The sequence below is a fragment of the Sinocyclocheilus grahami genome, unplaced genomic scaffold (genome assembly GCF_001515645.1).
Source record: "Sinocyclocheilus grahami isolate Dianchi unplaced genomic scaffold, SAMN03320097.WGS_v1.1 scaffold149.1, whole genome shotgun sequence".
NCBI lineage: Eukaryota > Metazoa > Chordata > Actinopteri > Cypriniformes > Cyprinidae > Sinocyclocheilus > Sinocyclocheilus grahami.
Genome location: NW_015505328.1, coordinates 1,061,954 through 1,077,715, shown reverse-complemented (window position 1 = coordinate 1,077,715; position 15,762 = coordinate 1,061,954). Strand labels below are relative to the sequence as shown.

The window sequence follows — 15,762 nt, the reverse complement described above, 5'->3', positions numbered from 1 at the left end:
TGTTGCAGCATGATAATGCATGGCCCCATGTTGCAAGGATCTGTACACAATTCCTGGAATCTGGAAACATCCCAGTTCTTGCATGGCCAGCATACTCACTGGACATGTCACCCATTGAGCATGTTTGGGATGCTCTGGATCGGCGTATACGACAGCGTGTTCCAGTTCCTGCCAATATCCAGCAACTTCGCACAGCCACTGAAGAGGAGTGGACCAACATTCCACAGGCCACAATCAACAACCTGATCAACTCTATGCGAAGGAGATGTGTTGCACTGCGTGACACAAATGGTGGTCACACCAGATACTGACTGGTTTTCGGACCCCCCCGGACCCCCCAATACAGTAAAACTGCACATTTTAGAGTGGCCTTTTATTGTGGCCAGCCTAAGGCACATCTGTGCAATAATCATGCTGTCTAATCAGCATCTTGATATGCCACACCTGTGAGGTGGATGGATTATCTCGGCAAAGGAGAAGTGCTCACTAACACAGATTTAGACAGATTTGTGATCAATATTTGAGAGAGATAGGCATTTTGTGTACATAGAAAAAGTCTTGGATCTTTGAGTTCAGCTCATGAAAAATGGGGGCCAAAAACAAAAGTGTTGCGTTTATAATTTTGTTCAGTGTATAAACAGTACCAAAGAAAACTGTGCAGATATAAATATACATAGCCTATAATAAATGATATGCAAAAAATATAATAATCAATTTAAAATAAAATATATTTACCAATATATTCAAATAAATATAAATAGCATGCACTTGAAAACCCCCAACATATATATTTTCTAAACAAAAAAGTATTAAAGGATCTTTTAGCTTGTATATTTATCATGTGGAGTAAAATCTGACAGTAGGCCTAACCCTTACATTGAAAGAAAGAATGAAAGAATTCAGCTTCTTGAGTCCTAAATTAAATTAGACTAAATAGATTTGGTTTTACATTCAGATTAGATTAAACTGATTTTAGATGGGACTGAATTAGATGAAGAACGACGGAGAACATTTCCAGCGTGAACTTCTGAACTTCCCCAAGTAGATGTCCGTCACATCATAAATCCGTTAGGGTAAGATCTGCTTTTCGCCAGCGCGCAGTCAGGCCAGAAGATGGTAGTATCGCTCATCTTTCCTCCAGTCAACACCCACGAACCCTGAATGACCCCGCCTGAAACAGAGCCCTGCAAATGGGAGAAGCTCGTATAGCCTCCTGCCATTACCCAGCCAATGAAGTCGCCTGAAATAGGGCGGTGAGAACATCTCGACCCACTCAACTTCAGTGAAGTTCTGTCAGAGAAGCTCGGCGCTGGCGGAGACGGAGTGGAGTGTCTTCTGGACCCGTTGTCAGTTTGGATGAGACCAACCATGGCGCCCAGTCAGGGTTCCAGGATGCTCAGTAAAGATGATGTGAATTATAAACTTCACTTTCGGATGATAAACGAGCAACAAGTGGAGGATATCACCATTAATTTCTTCTACAAACCGCACACCATTACTTTACTGACGTTCACCGTTGTCAGCATAATGTACTTTGCGTTTACGAGGTGAGTAAACAGGAGGTTTACGACAGAACACACCTGTCTGTCAGCATGGCAACGGCAACTCAGAGCGCGTGACAGCGTTCTGTCAAGACGACTACTTTATTCAGGTTCAGCAACAGGTATAAAGATGATTGGTTACAATGTTGCCAACGCACATCAGGTTAACAACTGCTTTAAATAAAAAAGTAAACGAGTTTTTCAATGCCACTTGGAGTTATAATAACAACAGTGTTTACACACAACCTGGGGCCACGACTTAAAATTTTTGATTGTATTGATAATAGCCTAATGTTTTAAAACTGCGTATTTATTTAAAGATTTAAAGATTGCATTTTCAAAGTGTTTTTGAATGACTTAACTGTTAATGTGATCAGTTCTCTATGTCAGGGTTATTATAATTAACTAAAACCATAAAAAGTTGTTCCTTGAGATAAAAAACAACTGAAATGAAATTCAGTCTACTAAAATAAAAACAGCTAGTTGACAAGGCAACACTTCTAATATTTATTTCATTCAACTTGATGTACCAAAAACTAAACAAAAACTGAAATAAAAATTAATAAAAAAACAATAGATGTTTAAAAAAAAAATGACAAAAAAACTACAAAATTATTAAAACTTCAACTAAAATAAAAAAAATAAAAAGAATAACTAATTTAAAATATTAATAAATCTGGCAATAGTATCTCAATGATACTAAACACTGGTCTGTCTTATTCTCCATTGATCTGCCACACCCACACCAAAAAATCTGGTGACATTGTGAAAGGTTATCGTTCTATGACGTAATCATGGCTCTGATATGTTATCTGTACTTCGTGTTTTTATTATGGCAGGGATGATGGTGATTCTGATAATAACCTTCGTGTGGGTCTGCTGCTGGTCGGCTCTTTCTTTCTTGTTATCAGTGTTCTTGCCTTCCCCAACGGTACAGTCATTGTTCATTTGCTTCTCAGTAGAAACAAACTTTAACTGGATGCAAATTGACTTTTGCTGATTGCTTTCATTGCAGGAAAATTCTGTCATTATTTACTCACCCTCATGTCTTTTCTTCCACGGAACAAACACAAAAGCAAATATGTAACGCAGGATTTCCAAGCTGCTCTTTTCCATACAATAAAAGCTCAGGCATTTGGCTAAACCTCTCCAAGTAAATCACACAAATAGGAATGACATGAAAATGAACAAATTTTTTTCTCTCATTGGATAAAAAAAAAACACTTTTAGGTCCTTTCACAAGACCGCATCCCGTTATATGGCGCATGGTTTTTGGTGAGTGACTGTTAACAGTGTTTTTTTGTGTGTTTACGTATCAGTGGCTATGTTGACTCAACCTCCAACACCTTGGTCTATTGGCACTTTGCAGGTCTCAGTGTCCTTTACTTCCTGTTCCTGGTGTTCCTCATCTTCCTGAACTGGGATCAGGTGAAGGCGCTGTTGTATTGGCTGGACCCCAATCTACGTTATGCTACACGAGAAGCAGATGTCATGGTGAGCGATATGAGATCCCAGGACAAAAACTAAATTCATTCTTGCGTGAGAAGCTAGAAGCTAGCCATCATGTCTTAGACTGATGATACACAGGGCAACTTTTTGAGCAATATTGCTGGGCAATTTTGGGAAATGTTGCCGTCAACGGGCAACCAGGTGAGACACAGGGCCCACGATTGATCTAAAATATCCAGATAGAAATTTGTTAGCCATTCTCAATGGGAAAGTGCCCAAGAAACGTTGCTCAAAAAAAGTTGCCCGGCAAAATTACTCAAAAAGTTGCCCTGTGTATCATCAGCCTCATACTTTTTGTTGCCGTAGCACATCATATTGTGTTTATATAAATGATAACAAACCTGTACTGGCGACTCAAGTCAATATTTAATCACATTGAGCTGTGAACACCTAAGCTTTTCTCACTTCTCAACTGGATGGATCCTTGGCTTTCATTTGAGACCTATTCATTTTTTTAATTACTCCATTGACATAAAGGAGTGCATTCAGTTTTATATAATCTGCGATTTCCTGCATAATGTCATCTTTGTCTATGGCTGCATGTCAGTCTTATGAATTTCTATACGCAATCATGGTCACAGCAGACTAGTGCAGCCCATAGATTATGTCTGAGCCGTGGAGTTTGAAACCCTCCGTTTAGTGTTTGTGTTTCTAATCCAGTGAATTATGATTAATTACTGTAAAGAGATAATGCCAGCTTTCTGTAAGAGGTTTCCATGTAGCTCAGAGGATGGCCTGACTGTGGACGTTCAGCCAATAGGATTATTTGAATCTCTGTCCATTGACATCAGGCTCCATGTTGCTCACTGTATCTAATCTGCACTGTGCCCTACTTTTTTTTTAGTTTAGTTTAGTTTAGTTTTTAGTATTTATTTATGAATTTTTCAATTTTATGTTTTTTTTTGCGTTTTATTTATTTATTTATTTATTTTATCCCAATTTTTACAGGAGTATGCAGTAAACTGTCACGTGATCACATGGGAACGTATCCTGAGTCACTTTGACATTTTTGCCTTTGGTCATTTTTGGGGCTGGGCAATGAAAGCGCTACTCATCCGCAACTACGGCCTCTGCTGGTCTATCAGCATCACATGGGAGCTCACAGAGGTAATGCATTTGACATATTTATACTGTTTAAATGTCAAACATCATTTTTTTTAATGCTTTTGCAAGAAGTCTCTTATGCTTACCAAGGCTGCTGATTTGATTAAAAAAATACAGTAAAACCAATTATTACAAATTTGAATTCATGAGTGGCTGGGAGTCTTTCCCAATCAAATACCTTTGAAAGTAAGTAGTTGCTCATGCAATAGTACTGATTATGCAACTTCCTCATAACCCAATACTTAATAATCTGTAAAAATTGATGTCAAGGAAAAGGCTAAGTGTTCTCTGACGAAGCAACTAAAACACAAAATCTCAGTTTGAGGTAAACCCTGATAATGTCTTATGGAGTATAATTTTTTATGCATTATTGTTTGAGACATGCTTATTATTACTTTTAATACCAGATACATATGAGTTGATTCTAGATTTGCCGACTATCACTAATTCACAATACTGTCTCAGAGTTGAGCAGTGAAAACAGCCTGGGTTGTTATATAGGGCATACCACCACTTGTTGCTTTATATGTCTCTCGTCTCTATCTTTCTTCCTCATTCAGTTGTTTTTCATGCACCTCCTGCCAAACTTTGCAGAGTGCTGGTGGGATCAAGTCATTCTTGACATCCTGTTGTGCAATGGAGGGGGCATTTGGCTTGGCATGACTGCATGTCGCTTTTTAGAGATGCGTACCTACCACTGGGCCAGTATCAAGTAAGCTCTTTTTATGATTAATCTGTGGCTGTTCCCTATGAAACCAGCATTTGTAATTGAAAAATGCAGTTTATAGTCATAATTTTGCTGCCACTAATGTTGCAGAAATTAACAAGCAGTAGTAACAGTAGTTACACTCCCCACCATTCATACTCTCTGTGATTGTATTGTGTTTGGGAGATATTTATGCAGAGATTAGTTATCTGTGTTAACTCCAAACATGTTTTGCACTACATTCTTGTTGGATCATCTGATCCCGTTTTTAGGTCACTGGGGTAGTGTACAATGATGTTCATGTGTTTAGTATTATTGTAAATGGGTCGTTTGTGTTTTGTATATGTTCAGGGATATCCACACAACCACAGGCAAGCTGAAACGGGCTGTTTTGCAGTTCACTCCGGCCAGCTGGATGTATGTGCGCTGGTTTGACCCCAAATCCTCTTTTCAGAGGTTGGCTGGAATCTACCTCTTCATGATAGTATGGCAGGTGTGTGATCTAAAACATAAGTAGTATGGAAAGCCTTTCAATTTATGCTACATTCAAGCTTGTCGCTTATAAACAGAACCTCTGTCCCACAAGCTTTACTTCAGCCATGACTTTCCAAGTTGGGGGCATTTAAATGATAGATTCACAGGGAAAAAAATAAGTATTGATGATAATTATAATTTCATTATGATTAATGAGTGTACAATTTATTTGTACACATTTTTTGTACTTTAAATGAGAAACGCTTTAATGAGAACCTTAATAATGTTGCTTGACAAAAAATACTTGTTTAGCCAGCTTATGGTGACGACAAAACTACATATCCTATCTTTCTCTGTGACTATATACTAATAATATATAAAAAATAACGGTTTTCTATTGAATATATTTTAAAATGTAATGTATTATTCCTGTGATGGCAAAGCTGAATTTTCAGCATAATTACTCCAGTCTTCAGTGTCACATGATCCTTCAGAAATCATTCTAAGATGCTGATTTGCTGCTCAAAAACTTTTCTTATTATTCTCAATGTTGAAAACATGATTCATATCTTTTGTGGAAACCATGATACCGGGTTTTAGGAGTATATGATGAATATAAAGTTTAAAAGAGCAATATTTTAAATATAAATCTTTTGTAACAATGTAAAGTTCTTTACGGTCACTTTTGATTAATTTAATGCATCCTTGCTGAATAAAACTATTAATTAAAAAAAACTTTTTAACACTGGTATAGATAAAGCATCAGTTACACACCTAATGTACCCTTAGACCTTAAAAAATTCTTCTGTTTAATTGAAAAACAGAGCAAGAAATATGAAATAGTTCAATACATTCAGAAGATCGTAACCAAACAGTAGTAGACCACACTTTGTTTCTTTGTGGTTCTTTGGGTTTTCACTCACTTTTGTCCTGTTTCTTTGCTCTCCAACAGCTCACGGAATTGAACACATTTTTCCTGAAGCATATCTTCGTATTCCAGGCCTCTCATCCTCTCAGCTGGTGCCGGATCCTCTTCATTGGGATCATAACTGCCCCCACAGTGCGGTAATGTCCAATTACCTTCTTCTGTGTTCCAGCGTAATCCCTTGAAATGAACCTTTCTTTGTACTGGCACTTCTCACCCAACCAAACAACATTAGGACATTTCACTTTATTTCATCAGAGTTTTTGCTCTAGCCTCGTTTTGCTTCTCTAGAGGTCGGGATCATTATCTCTCCAAAATCTGATGTACTAAAACGAAAGCTTTTCCTGGAAAGGCAAGATGTGAGATCCACAAGAACTGAGAAACATGAGACTGCCATGTCTTCAAAAGCCTGTTATTTTATTTATTGAAATTATTATGACCAAAAATTTATATCTCTGTATTTTTCAAAATTATACGGGCTTCACGGTACATGACGGTATTTTTTTTTCCATGCATGACCGGGTGTTAACCATATTTTCTACTGATTGAGAGAGGAAATACTGCAGTATATTGACTTAGAATGCCCTATTTTACTGTCATGATGAGTGAATATTGTCAAAAAATACCACACTAAATAGTGACTAAACACGACCCCTTTTAATACGTTAACCAGGAGTCACTCTCATTTATAATCGCGGCGTCGTCTGATAAAATCAACATGCATCTACACTAAAGAGCGGCTATGCGTTTGTTTTGGCTATATTACTTTTTCGTCTCATGCAGCGCACTGCCTGCGTCTGAATAACAAACTAAAAAAAACAACAAACTAAAAAGTGCATGTGATATTAACAGACGAACTACGCTCATATTTATAATTCCAAAAAATCAGCAAGCGACAGGTGCTAGGAAACGCTGTTTTGTACTCATTTATTGACGAGTCTGCTGCGGTGCAGCCAACAGAATGCGCTGCTTCTCTGCCGCTCACTGCACAGAACAGACACCGAGAGAGGTGACACTTCTCTGGGAAAGTCAGACCTCGCGCTCGCAGGACAGCACTGGCGAAATCTTCCAACTCAACCATAGCTAAGGTTTATCCGAAAAAGTCGCTAGGTTTGTCAGTATGAAAATTCTATGGAAAAAAGCTGCTAAAAGGGTCTGAAAGTTGCTAAATCTAGTGCTAAAGTCGTGCTCGTGTGTGTGAGACGCGGGAGCTGATGGCAGGGGGCGGTGGATATTTGTGCTGGTCAATGTGGATATTGTGGATGAGTTCTTCTGTGTCATCACGTTCTATTAGTTCTACAGCTCCAGTTTCGGAACTTTCACGCTTAGTAACACATACAGCTGTTCCCGCAACACAGCGCAACAGTGAAAAGGGACCCCTTTCAAACAGTGTCGCGTTCCGAATATTGTTTAAGCGACATACACCGATATTGCGGTATTTTAAAAATTCATATCATAACAAAAATAAACACCGGTATTCGGTATGAACCGGTATACTGCCCAGCACTAGAAATTATTTATTTATTTATTGTGGAGCGTGATCTGATGATCCATAAACATTAACACAGTAATGCCATTATTCAATTTTTTCAGCCATATAATTATTCTAAATAAATACATTTATTTTGAATAATGACGTTTGGCAGGTGTGTATACACCCATTGTACTGTTTGATGCCAGAGGTGTTGAATGACTCCTATTACTTATCGTTTGCATTTAGGCAATACTACGCATATCTAACAGACACCCAGTGCAAAAGAGTTGGAACACAGTGTTGGGTGTTTGGGTAAGTACATGCTTATTTATCTAATGCAAAAGTTCTATGTAATGCCTGTCAAAGTAAGTTTTAAAAAAAGTTCAGCCAGTAGTTTTTCCATTTTGGATGTTTTGGGTCTTGCAATCAGCAACAGATGATGACTTATAGGGATAGTTAATCAAAAATGAAACTTCTGTCATCATTTACTCTCACTTTTAAACCTGTATGACTTGTGTGGAACATTAACGAACACATTTGTGGAACACATTTTGAGCAGTTTACATTGACAATGCAAGTCAATAGGGTCCAATGTTGTTTTGGACCCCCACTGACTTTGAGTTTATAAACAAAAATAGTTGAAAATATTTTCTTTTGAGTTCCATGGCATAAATAAAGTCACACAGGTTTGGAGTTTTCATTTTTGGGTAAACTATCCCTTCTGTAAAGACCCACTGTGTCATGATTCTGTGCGTTAAATTTGGAACTTATTTTGGAAGTCCAGAAAAACAGTTCTTACAGTGATATAGATACAGAGAGATTTAATACATAGGTTTAGTTCCGTCTCACCACAGCTGTTTTTGTCAGAATCGGGTGATTTGTGTCCTGTTTACCAGACAATCTCAGTTTTTCCATTCGATTCTAAACAATGGAGGCATTTTCTCTTGGATTTGTAAAGCTCCAGGTCTGCCAGATTACTCCTACATAGTCTGGTGACTTAACAAACCACGCTTTTGTATTTGTAAGTCCTACAAGTCTGAAATGCTTATAGAGATTTGCCATTGTGCATTAAACACAAAAAGTTATTTGGATACTGTTTAACACTTAAAGAAATAGTTTAACTAAAAATTACAATTCTGACATTTACTTACCCTCATGTTGAACAAGAAAAGGTAATATTTTGAGTTGTGTTTTTATGCTACACAATAAAAGTTAATGTGGTCTGTTTTTGAACCCCATTGACTCTTCAGCCGTTTTGCTCAGATATTCTTCAAAATATCTGAAATAACTAAATATCAAACCAATCATGGCATCTCATTTTCTATCTGAATCTTCAACAGTATATATGTAGAAATTGGCATTTAAATATTTATTAAAAAAATTGTGCTGGAAAGTTTGTATAATGCAACATACATGAGTATGTGTTTTGTTCTGTAGGGCCATTGCTTTCCTGGAGGCCCTGTCTTGTATCAAATTTGGACAAGACTTGTTCTCTAAAACACAGGTTCTTTATGTTGTCCTTTGGCTTTTGTGTTTGGTGAGTGTTTTGGTTGAAATTTCTTTTATTTATAAATATTCTCATTTATAAAAATCTATTTATATACTTTATTATTTAAATATTTATATATATAACTTAAATATGTATTATTATGTATCTATATATTTACATTATTACCTTTTGAAATGAATTTGTTTTAGAGATCTGTTTGTTTTCTATAAAAGATACTGAAACCTTAACAAATATCGACTATGTTGTTGTACTGTGACTGTGATATGTTGCAACAGTTTATTCTGTCCAGTTACACATCTGTAGTTTGCACTGAATGTTTACAGATTGAACCTCGTGTGTTTCTGTAAACTATATACAGTGGGTCTGAGTCTGAGACCACACTGAAAAATCTCATTTAAAATATTCAAAAGTACAGAAATGTCGTATGGCACTGATTCTAAAAGTGTGGTTTGCAGAGGAATCACTGAATTAAATATAAATTAATGTTAAAACATTTTTAAAAAGTTTGCAAGGTGTCTAAATGATGCCTGTGTTAATTTTTTTTGATCAAGTACTGTACATTTTTTACTTTACATTTAAGTACAGTACTGTTTTTCTTTTAACTTTAAGTACAGTATAGTTTTTATTTAACTTTTAGGTACAGTACATTTTAATTTAATCATTTAAGTTTATTATTTACCTGTATGTAAGTGCAGTGCAGTGTTAATGTTCAAACTGTGTATTTACAATGTTTAAAGTAATAAATATTCCTATTAGGAATAAAACTGCCTCAATTTTGAACTGTGCATAGCTGTAGCTGAATAATTAGACCTACTACGCTACTGTATTTTAATGTTGGTCATCTCATTTCTAAGGTGGTACTTGGTGTAAAAAGTTTGAGAACCACTGTTGTATGGCATTTAAAAGTCTTCTTCACTATTTAGTCCTTCACTAATAAAAAAGACAAGTTATTTGATCATGTGCAAGTGGAACCTAATAGAATTCCGAAATGCATGTTCATTTTTCACTTCGGCTTTTTGCTGAAATTATTATGCTAATGATATATACAGTATAATAGTAATGTAGTAATACATTTTCTCAGAGATTTGAATCCCACTGTAGTGGCGAAGTCTCATATATATACACTTTCTCTCTCTTTCTTGCCACCTTCCAGGCTTTCATTACTTTTCTCTGTCTATATGGTATGGTTTGGTATGAGCAGAATTATGGGAAGAGGCTGAAGGTAAATGACTGTATTTATTCATCTGTTACCATAACATGATTTACTGACAGATACTAATTAAATCCAGTGAATTCTTCAACAAGAATATAATTTAGCGCTGTCTGCTGGTCATTCACAATTGACAATATTTACATTAGAAACATCTCCAGCAGAAAGCACACAAAGTCTCAATGATATGTCAGTGTTCTGGGTCTTGCTTTATTTTCCTTGTTTGTGCTTGCATATCAAATGTTGATAAACTGATAAATCTCTTTAACAGTACATTGCAGATTGTGACGACAGCATCCTTACTGACCCGTATGACTGCATTCCTGAAACTGCCAAAGGTAACATACAATCTGATTTGTTTTAGAGGGTTTCTCAAATGAGGCTAAATACCTAGAAATTGACAATTTTAATGAGATTTTTCACATCACGCTCAGATTTGTGACATGGAATTTCCTTTCATTATTTCATTTTCTACCCTATAGATTAAAATTAAATTAAAAAGAAAATTGTATTATGATATGAAGAACATTTGAGATTTATTTACAGTCAGTGTATCTTCCGATCATTCGTTTTTTTAATTTAATATTGAAATCTGAAAAATGAAAAAACGGCATATTTTTTTAAAATCGTTTTTCATTTGTTCAAACATTTGTTCAAGAATTTGGCTTAATTTTTCGTTTTTACGTTCAGGGATAGAAAACGAATAACTTGAATATTCGATCTCTACATGTGGGCGGGAATGAAACGCCACTCTCCGCTAATTGGTCAACCAAACATTTAATAGTCCTATAAAAACATAAGAGTCCTCCGCTTCTATGGATTCTTAACGTGTTTATTTCTACTACATTTTATCTTTCTTTTCATCAAACAGCCAGATTAACGAATGGCTTGACACAAACCGTATCGAGGCAGAGCCTAGACAGAGCTTTCTTTTGTGTAGGCATAAATTCTGCAACCTACCCATGAAATATTAGTTTATCTCATAAATATTAATTTACTTAGGACCTGCACTCTGCTAGCCTACATCTTTGGCACACCGCCTGAATTATTATAGCTAACCACCTATTAAAATCTGTGGCAAAGCTGCGCGATGCACTGCAGCGTGGGAAGAATGTATTGTAGACAAGCGCAGACCACTATTAATTTATGTGAACATGGGTAGTTTTAGACAATAAACTGAGTTTATTTAATTAATATTGAGTATTGGCCAGCTAACTGATGGCATACAAAATTGTTATTTTCTCTGCCAACTAAACCAAAGTCACAGAACCGTTGTGTGACTGACTCGCAGCAGGCGCATAGAGTGGTGTATCATTCCTGAATGAATCAGAGTCTTTGAAAAACCCATTATTATAGACAACAATGCAATTACCAGTTATTATAGACAGATGCTTGATTTTATTCCTAAATGAATGAATGAAGCATTTTGAACGAATTGATTGAATAAAAGGCTCCTTTATTAACACAATGACTTACCGCCACCTAGTGGCGCTATTACTTTCATAATTCAAGTATCATTTCATTTTATTCATATTTCTGTATTAAAAATGTTGCATAAAACATTAATCTAATTTCATTATACATTTGTAATTGCTGTGTAAATGCACGTACAGCCGTCTGATCAGCATTAAACTGTAAATACATCTAAAAGCATCTTCAGAGGCAGGTTCTATATCACTGAATACTGATTTAATTGGTAACAACCTATTGTCATATTATTCTTATTTATTTGATATAAGAATTTAACATTAAAGATGACATACAAAAGGTAAAAAATTATAATAAATAAAAAACTGAAAATCAGTTGCCCCTTATGACACTGATGACACTGGCTTATTGTTCGAAGTGTTATTTCAGGGTTTTGATATGTTCTTATAGCTCAGACGAGTTCACCTTCAAATCATGACGTCAAATTCACATTTCACTAAATTCAATCACTGAAACAAGCACTCTGACAAACAAATAGTCCCATGCCAGTGGGATAACAACATATGATTTCCTAAATTTCTAGGAAGTGCTCTATGAATAAAACTCAAAAAAGAAAAAAAAAATAGATGTGCTGTGAAGGTAAATTACACAGTCATTTCTTTTCATATCTGTCATATTATTTAAGTTCCTCCTTTGTCTAAAGCGCAGCGTATTGTCTAACACAGGGGTGGAGAACGTTGATCCTGGAGGGCCACTGTCCTGCAGAGTTTAGCTCCAACCCTGAAAAAAAAAATACCTACCTGTATCCTGAAGACCTTGATTAGTTTTTTCAGGTGTGTTTAATTAGGGTTAGAGCTAAACCCTGCAGGGACACCGGCCCTCCAGGATCAACGTTCCCCACCCCGGTCTAACACAAAAGTTATGACTGTATGTTCACATAAATTGATTGTGGTCTGTGCTTCACTACAATACATTCTCCCCGCACTGCAGTGTGTTGCGCAGGTTTGCCACACAGATTTTGATAATTTGCTATAATAGATCAGGCGGTGTGCCAAAGGACAAAAGGCTCTGCCTTGGTACGTTAAGCCATTCATTAATCTGGCTGTTTGATGAAGAGAAAGAGATTAAAATGTAGTAGAAATAAACATGTTAAGAATCAATAGAAGCGGTGAATGAGGCGTTTTAGGAAGGAATATCTTTTAGAAAGAATATCTCTTTGGGTTAGAGACTTTAATCTTTGTGACTTTACAGATCTTATACAGTGGGGCAAAATTCACACAGTTCCAATAAATTGCGATGGGTTAAATAAACTCAGTAAGCAGACAGACGCGACTACAGTCAAGCGCAGACCAGTATTGAAGTGCACAGGAAATAAGCAGCAGTCATATTTAAAGCAGTTTAAATTAATATTGAGTACTGATTGACGTTCACGTGGAATTTTTCCCCATCGAGGGGGAATAACTTAATACTCTGTCATTTATAGTCATATGGTAAAATGTATATTTTTAATTGTGTAACGTTATGTTCAAAATAACTACAAAATGTCATGCCTTTGAAAAATAAAGAGAACAACAGAATGCGCTGCTTTAGGGCGTCTCGGTCTCCTTGAGCATCTTTCTGGCGCATGCCACAAACATGAACCACAGCAAATACTTGTCTTTTAAAAGGCTTCATTTAGATTATTTGACGTTAAATGCATCATATAAGTCACTTTGGAATAAATCACAGTAGGCCTATGTATCATGATAAAAAAAAAGCGACTTTACAGTCTGGAAATACTTTAGGCTATAGCAAATTATTTTGCCGAACCCCTATCACTTTAAGAACCGCTGGTCTACACAGAAGAAATACCTGTCTAGACTCTGCCCCGGTACGAGTTGTGTCGAGCTATTCATTAGTCTGTTTGATGAGAAAAATATGAAATTGATAAAATGGGTTATTAATCCGTACTGCAGCAGTGGAGGACTATTATTCTGCTGCGTGATACTGCAGAAGAACTGATGATGGCACAGTTTGATATTCGGCTGACCAATCAGCAGAAAGGGGCGTTTAATTCCCGTCCACATGTAGAAGTCGAATATTCAAGCTGTTTATTCATTTTTCCACCCATGAACGAAAAAGAAAATTTAAGCTGAATCCTCATTTTTCGTTTTTTTGGAAAAAAAACGAAAAAGGAGCCGTTTTCTAATTTTTCTACTTTCAATATTAAATCAAAAAACGAATGATCGAATGATACACAGATTTACCCTGATTATTTACCCTTCGAATATCTGTTTTACTTAACACTTATATGTATTTACATTATTACTACTATTAGCAGAGAGAAACTCCAGTAGTAATTCCACTTCATCACGGAGAAGAAAAGGAGGCTCTGGCAAAAACAAAACAATCAATGGAACAAGCAGCAAGAAGTGACCACAGCTAGAGACCAATGATCTCTCAATGGACCACAAGGGATGAAAGAAAGAATCTGTCATAAACGGTTGAAGAGAGGTAAAGCGGTTAGCTGGGTGATAGTGTGCAGACACAAGAAGCGGTTCTGTAAACAGAGGACACATTCCAAACCACAAGCCTCTGTCTTTGTACTGTTGTACACTAGTTTTCATTTTCATAGCACTTGGAAGGAAACAATGATTTGTGGTATGCCAGGATTCTGGGAAATGACACAATGCACACTTTCCAGTGGCACTGATGTGGCTTTTATATGTCGGAAACGTCTGAGCCAGTGAATGTTTTGTGATGGCCCTTCTATTGAAAGGAGCTCAATGCTGCCAGGCTTTCTGTAAAACGTTATGAGAGCGTTATTCAACTCTTATTTCTTATTACCAGTGTTGGTAATGCAGACCAAGCTCTCTCTTAAATTTTGCACATAGTTCTCCACTTGACCTGTAATCAGTGATTGTTTTGTTGACACATACCTATGCATTGATCAGGGTACGAAATTTTATGCAAATCATTGTGAGCATAAAAACAAGCTCTACATTTGTGAAAAACCTTTAAGCACTTGTTTTAATGCACTATGATCTTGGCACAAATGTTCTATTATCACAACCGTTTTTCAGTCGTCTTATATTTGCTCTTTTAAATTAAAACTGCAGAGTGGTTGAAGGAGAGGCAGGTCATGACCTTTTGCATTAGGAGCTGTTGATTTACTTAAATGTAAAATGATTCAGCTTTTTTGCCAACACGTAAAGGTGGTTTGGTGGAAATGGTGACATAATCTGTATGTTGTCATTTTTCTGTGCTTTTATTGTTTTTGCTTGGTATGTTAACTTTTGTGGTAAGATTTATTCCTGTGTTAGTATGTGTGGGCATGTGCATACATGATTTTATGTGTGAGGCCTTTAAATGACTTTGCATTTCTACATGCAATTTTTTGAAATCGTAATTTTTGTAAAACCTACATTTAGGATTTTGTGCTGTTTTTGTAGGCAGGAGTGTTATTAATACTAAATGGTAGCATATGCTTATATTAAGGTACTATCACATTTTGTCTTATTTAATTGTTTTCTACATTCTATTTTTCATGGACCAAATTGTTGAGCAATACCCAAGCTGTTAGTTATACAGAATTTCATATTTTGCCCTGGAAAAATATCAAAGCCTAAAATAATTGTTAAGGATCTGCAATTCTGAAGGTGACCAAAGAGAATGCATAAAATGTGGTGTCTAACTTGATTGTGCCACAGCAGTGTTGTCATATCTAATTATTTCAGACCTTTAATGTGATAATCAGGAGCAATGATGTGTTACCATTTTGTTTGAGATTTTTATCAGTGTATGAATGAATGGTTAAACTTGTCACAGATGTGAACCCCCTCGGGGGGATGTTCTTTTCACTTTCTTAACACCCTTATACTGTATTGTTGAGTAAAAAAATC

At 36.2% G+C, this 15,762-nt stretch overlaps 1 protein-coding gene across 3 annotated transcripts; it reads left to right on the top strand.

Annotated features, from left to right (window-relative positions):
* The first annotated feature begins 1,072 nt into the window (after positions 1 to 1,072).
* On the top strand, positions 1,073 to 15,550 carry ptdss1b (phosphatidylserine synthase 1b). 3 transcript variants are annotated; one of them, XM_016281259.1, is made up of 13 exons: positions 1,073 to 1,547; positions 2,381 to 2,472; positions 2,772 to 2,816; positions 2,911 to 3,035; positions 3,999 to 4,157; positions 4,715 to 4,866; positions 5,212 to 5,353; positions 6,287 to 6,399; positions 7,980 to 8,045; positions 9,171 to 9,270; positions 10,397 to 10,465; positions 10,725 to 10,791; positions 14,202 to 15,550. In XM_016281259.1, exons 1-13 carry the CDS (start codon positions 1,357 to 1,359, stop codon positions 14,294 to 14,296), a joined length of 1,416 nt encoding a protein of 471 aa, XP_016136745.1. In that variant the 5' UTR covers positions 1,073 to 1,356; the 3' UTR covers positions 14,297 to 15,550. The 3 variants fall into 3 exon arrangements, with proteins under 3 accessions (XP_016136745.1, XP_016136743.1, XP_016136746.1); XM_016281257.1 differs by having other exon boundaries at positions 14,199 to 15,550; XM_016281260.1 differs by lacking the exon at positions 10,397 to 10,465 and having other exon boundaries at positions 14,199 to 15,550.
* Positions 15,551 to 15,762: the final 212 nt, after the last annotated feature.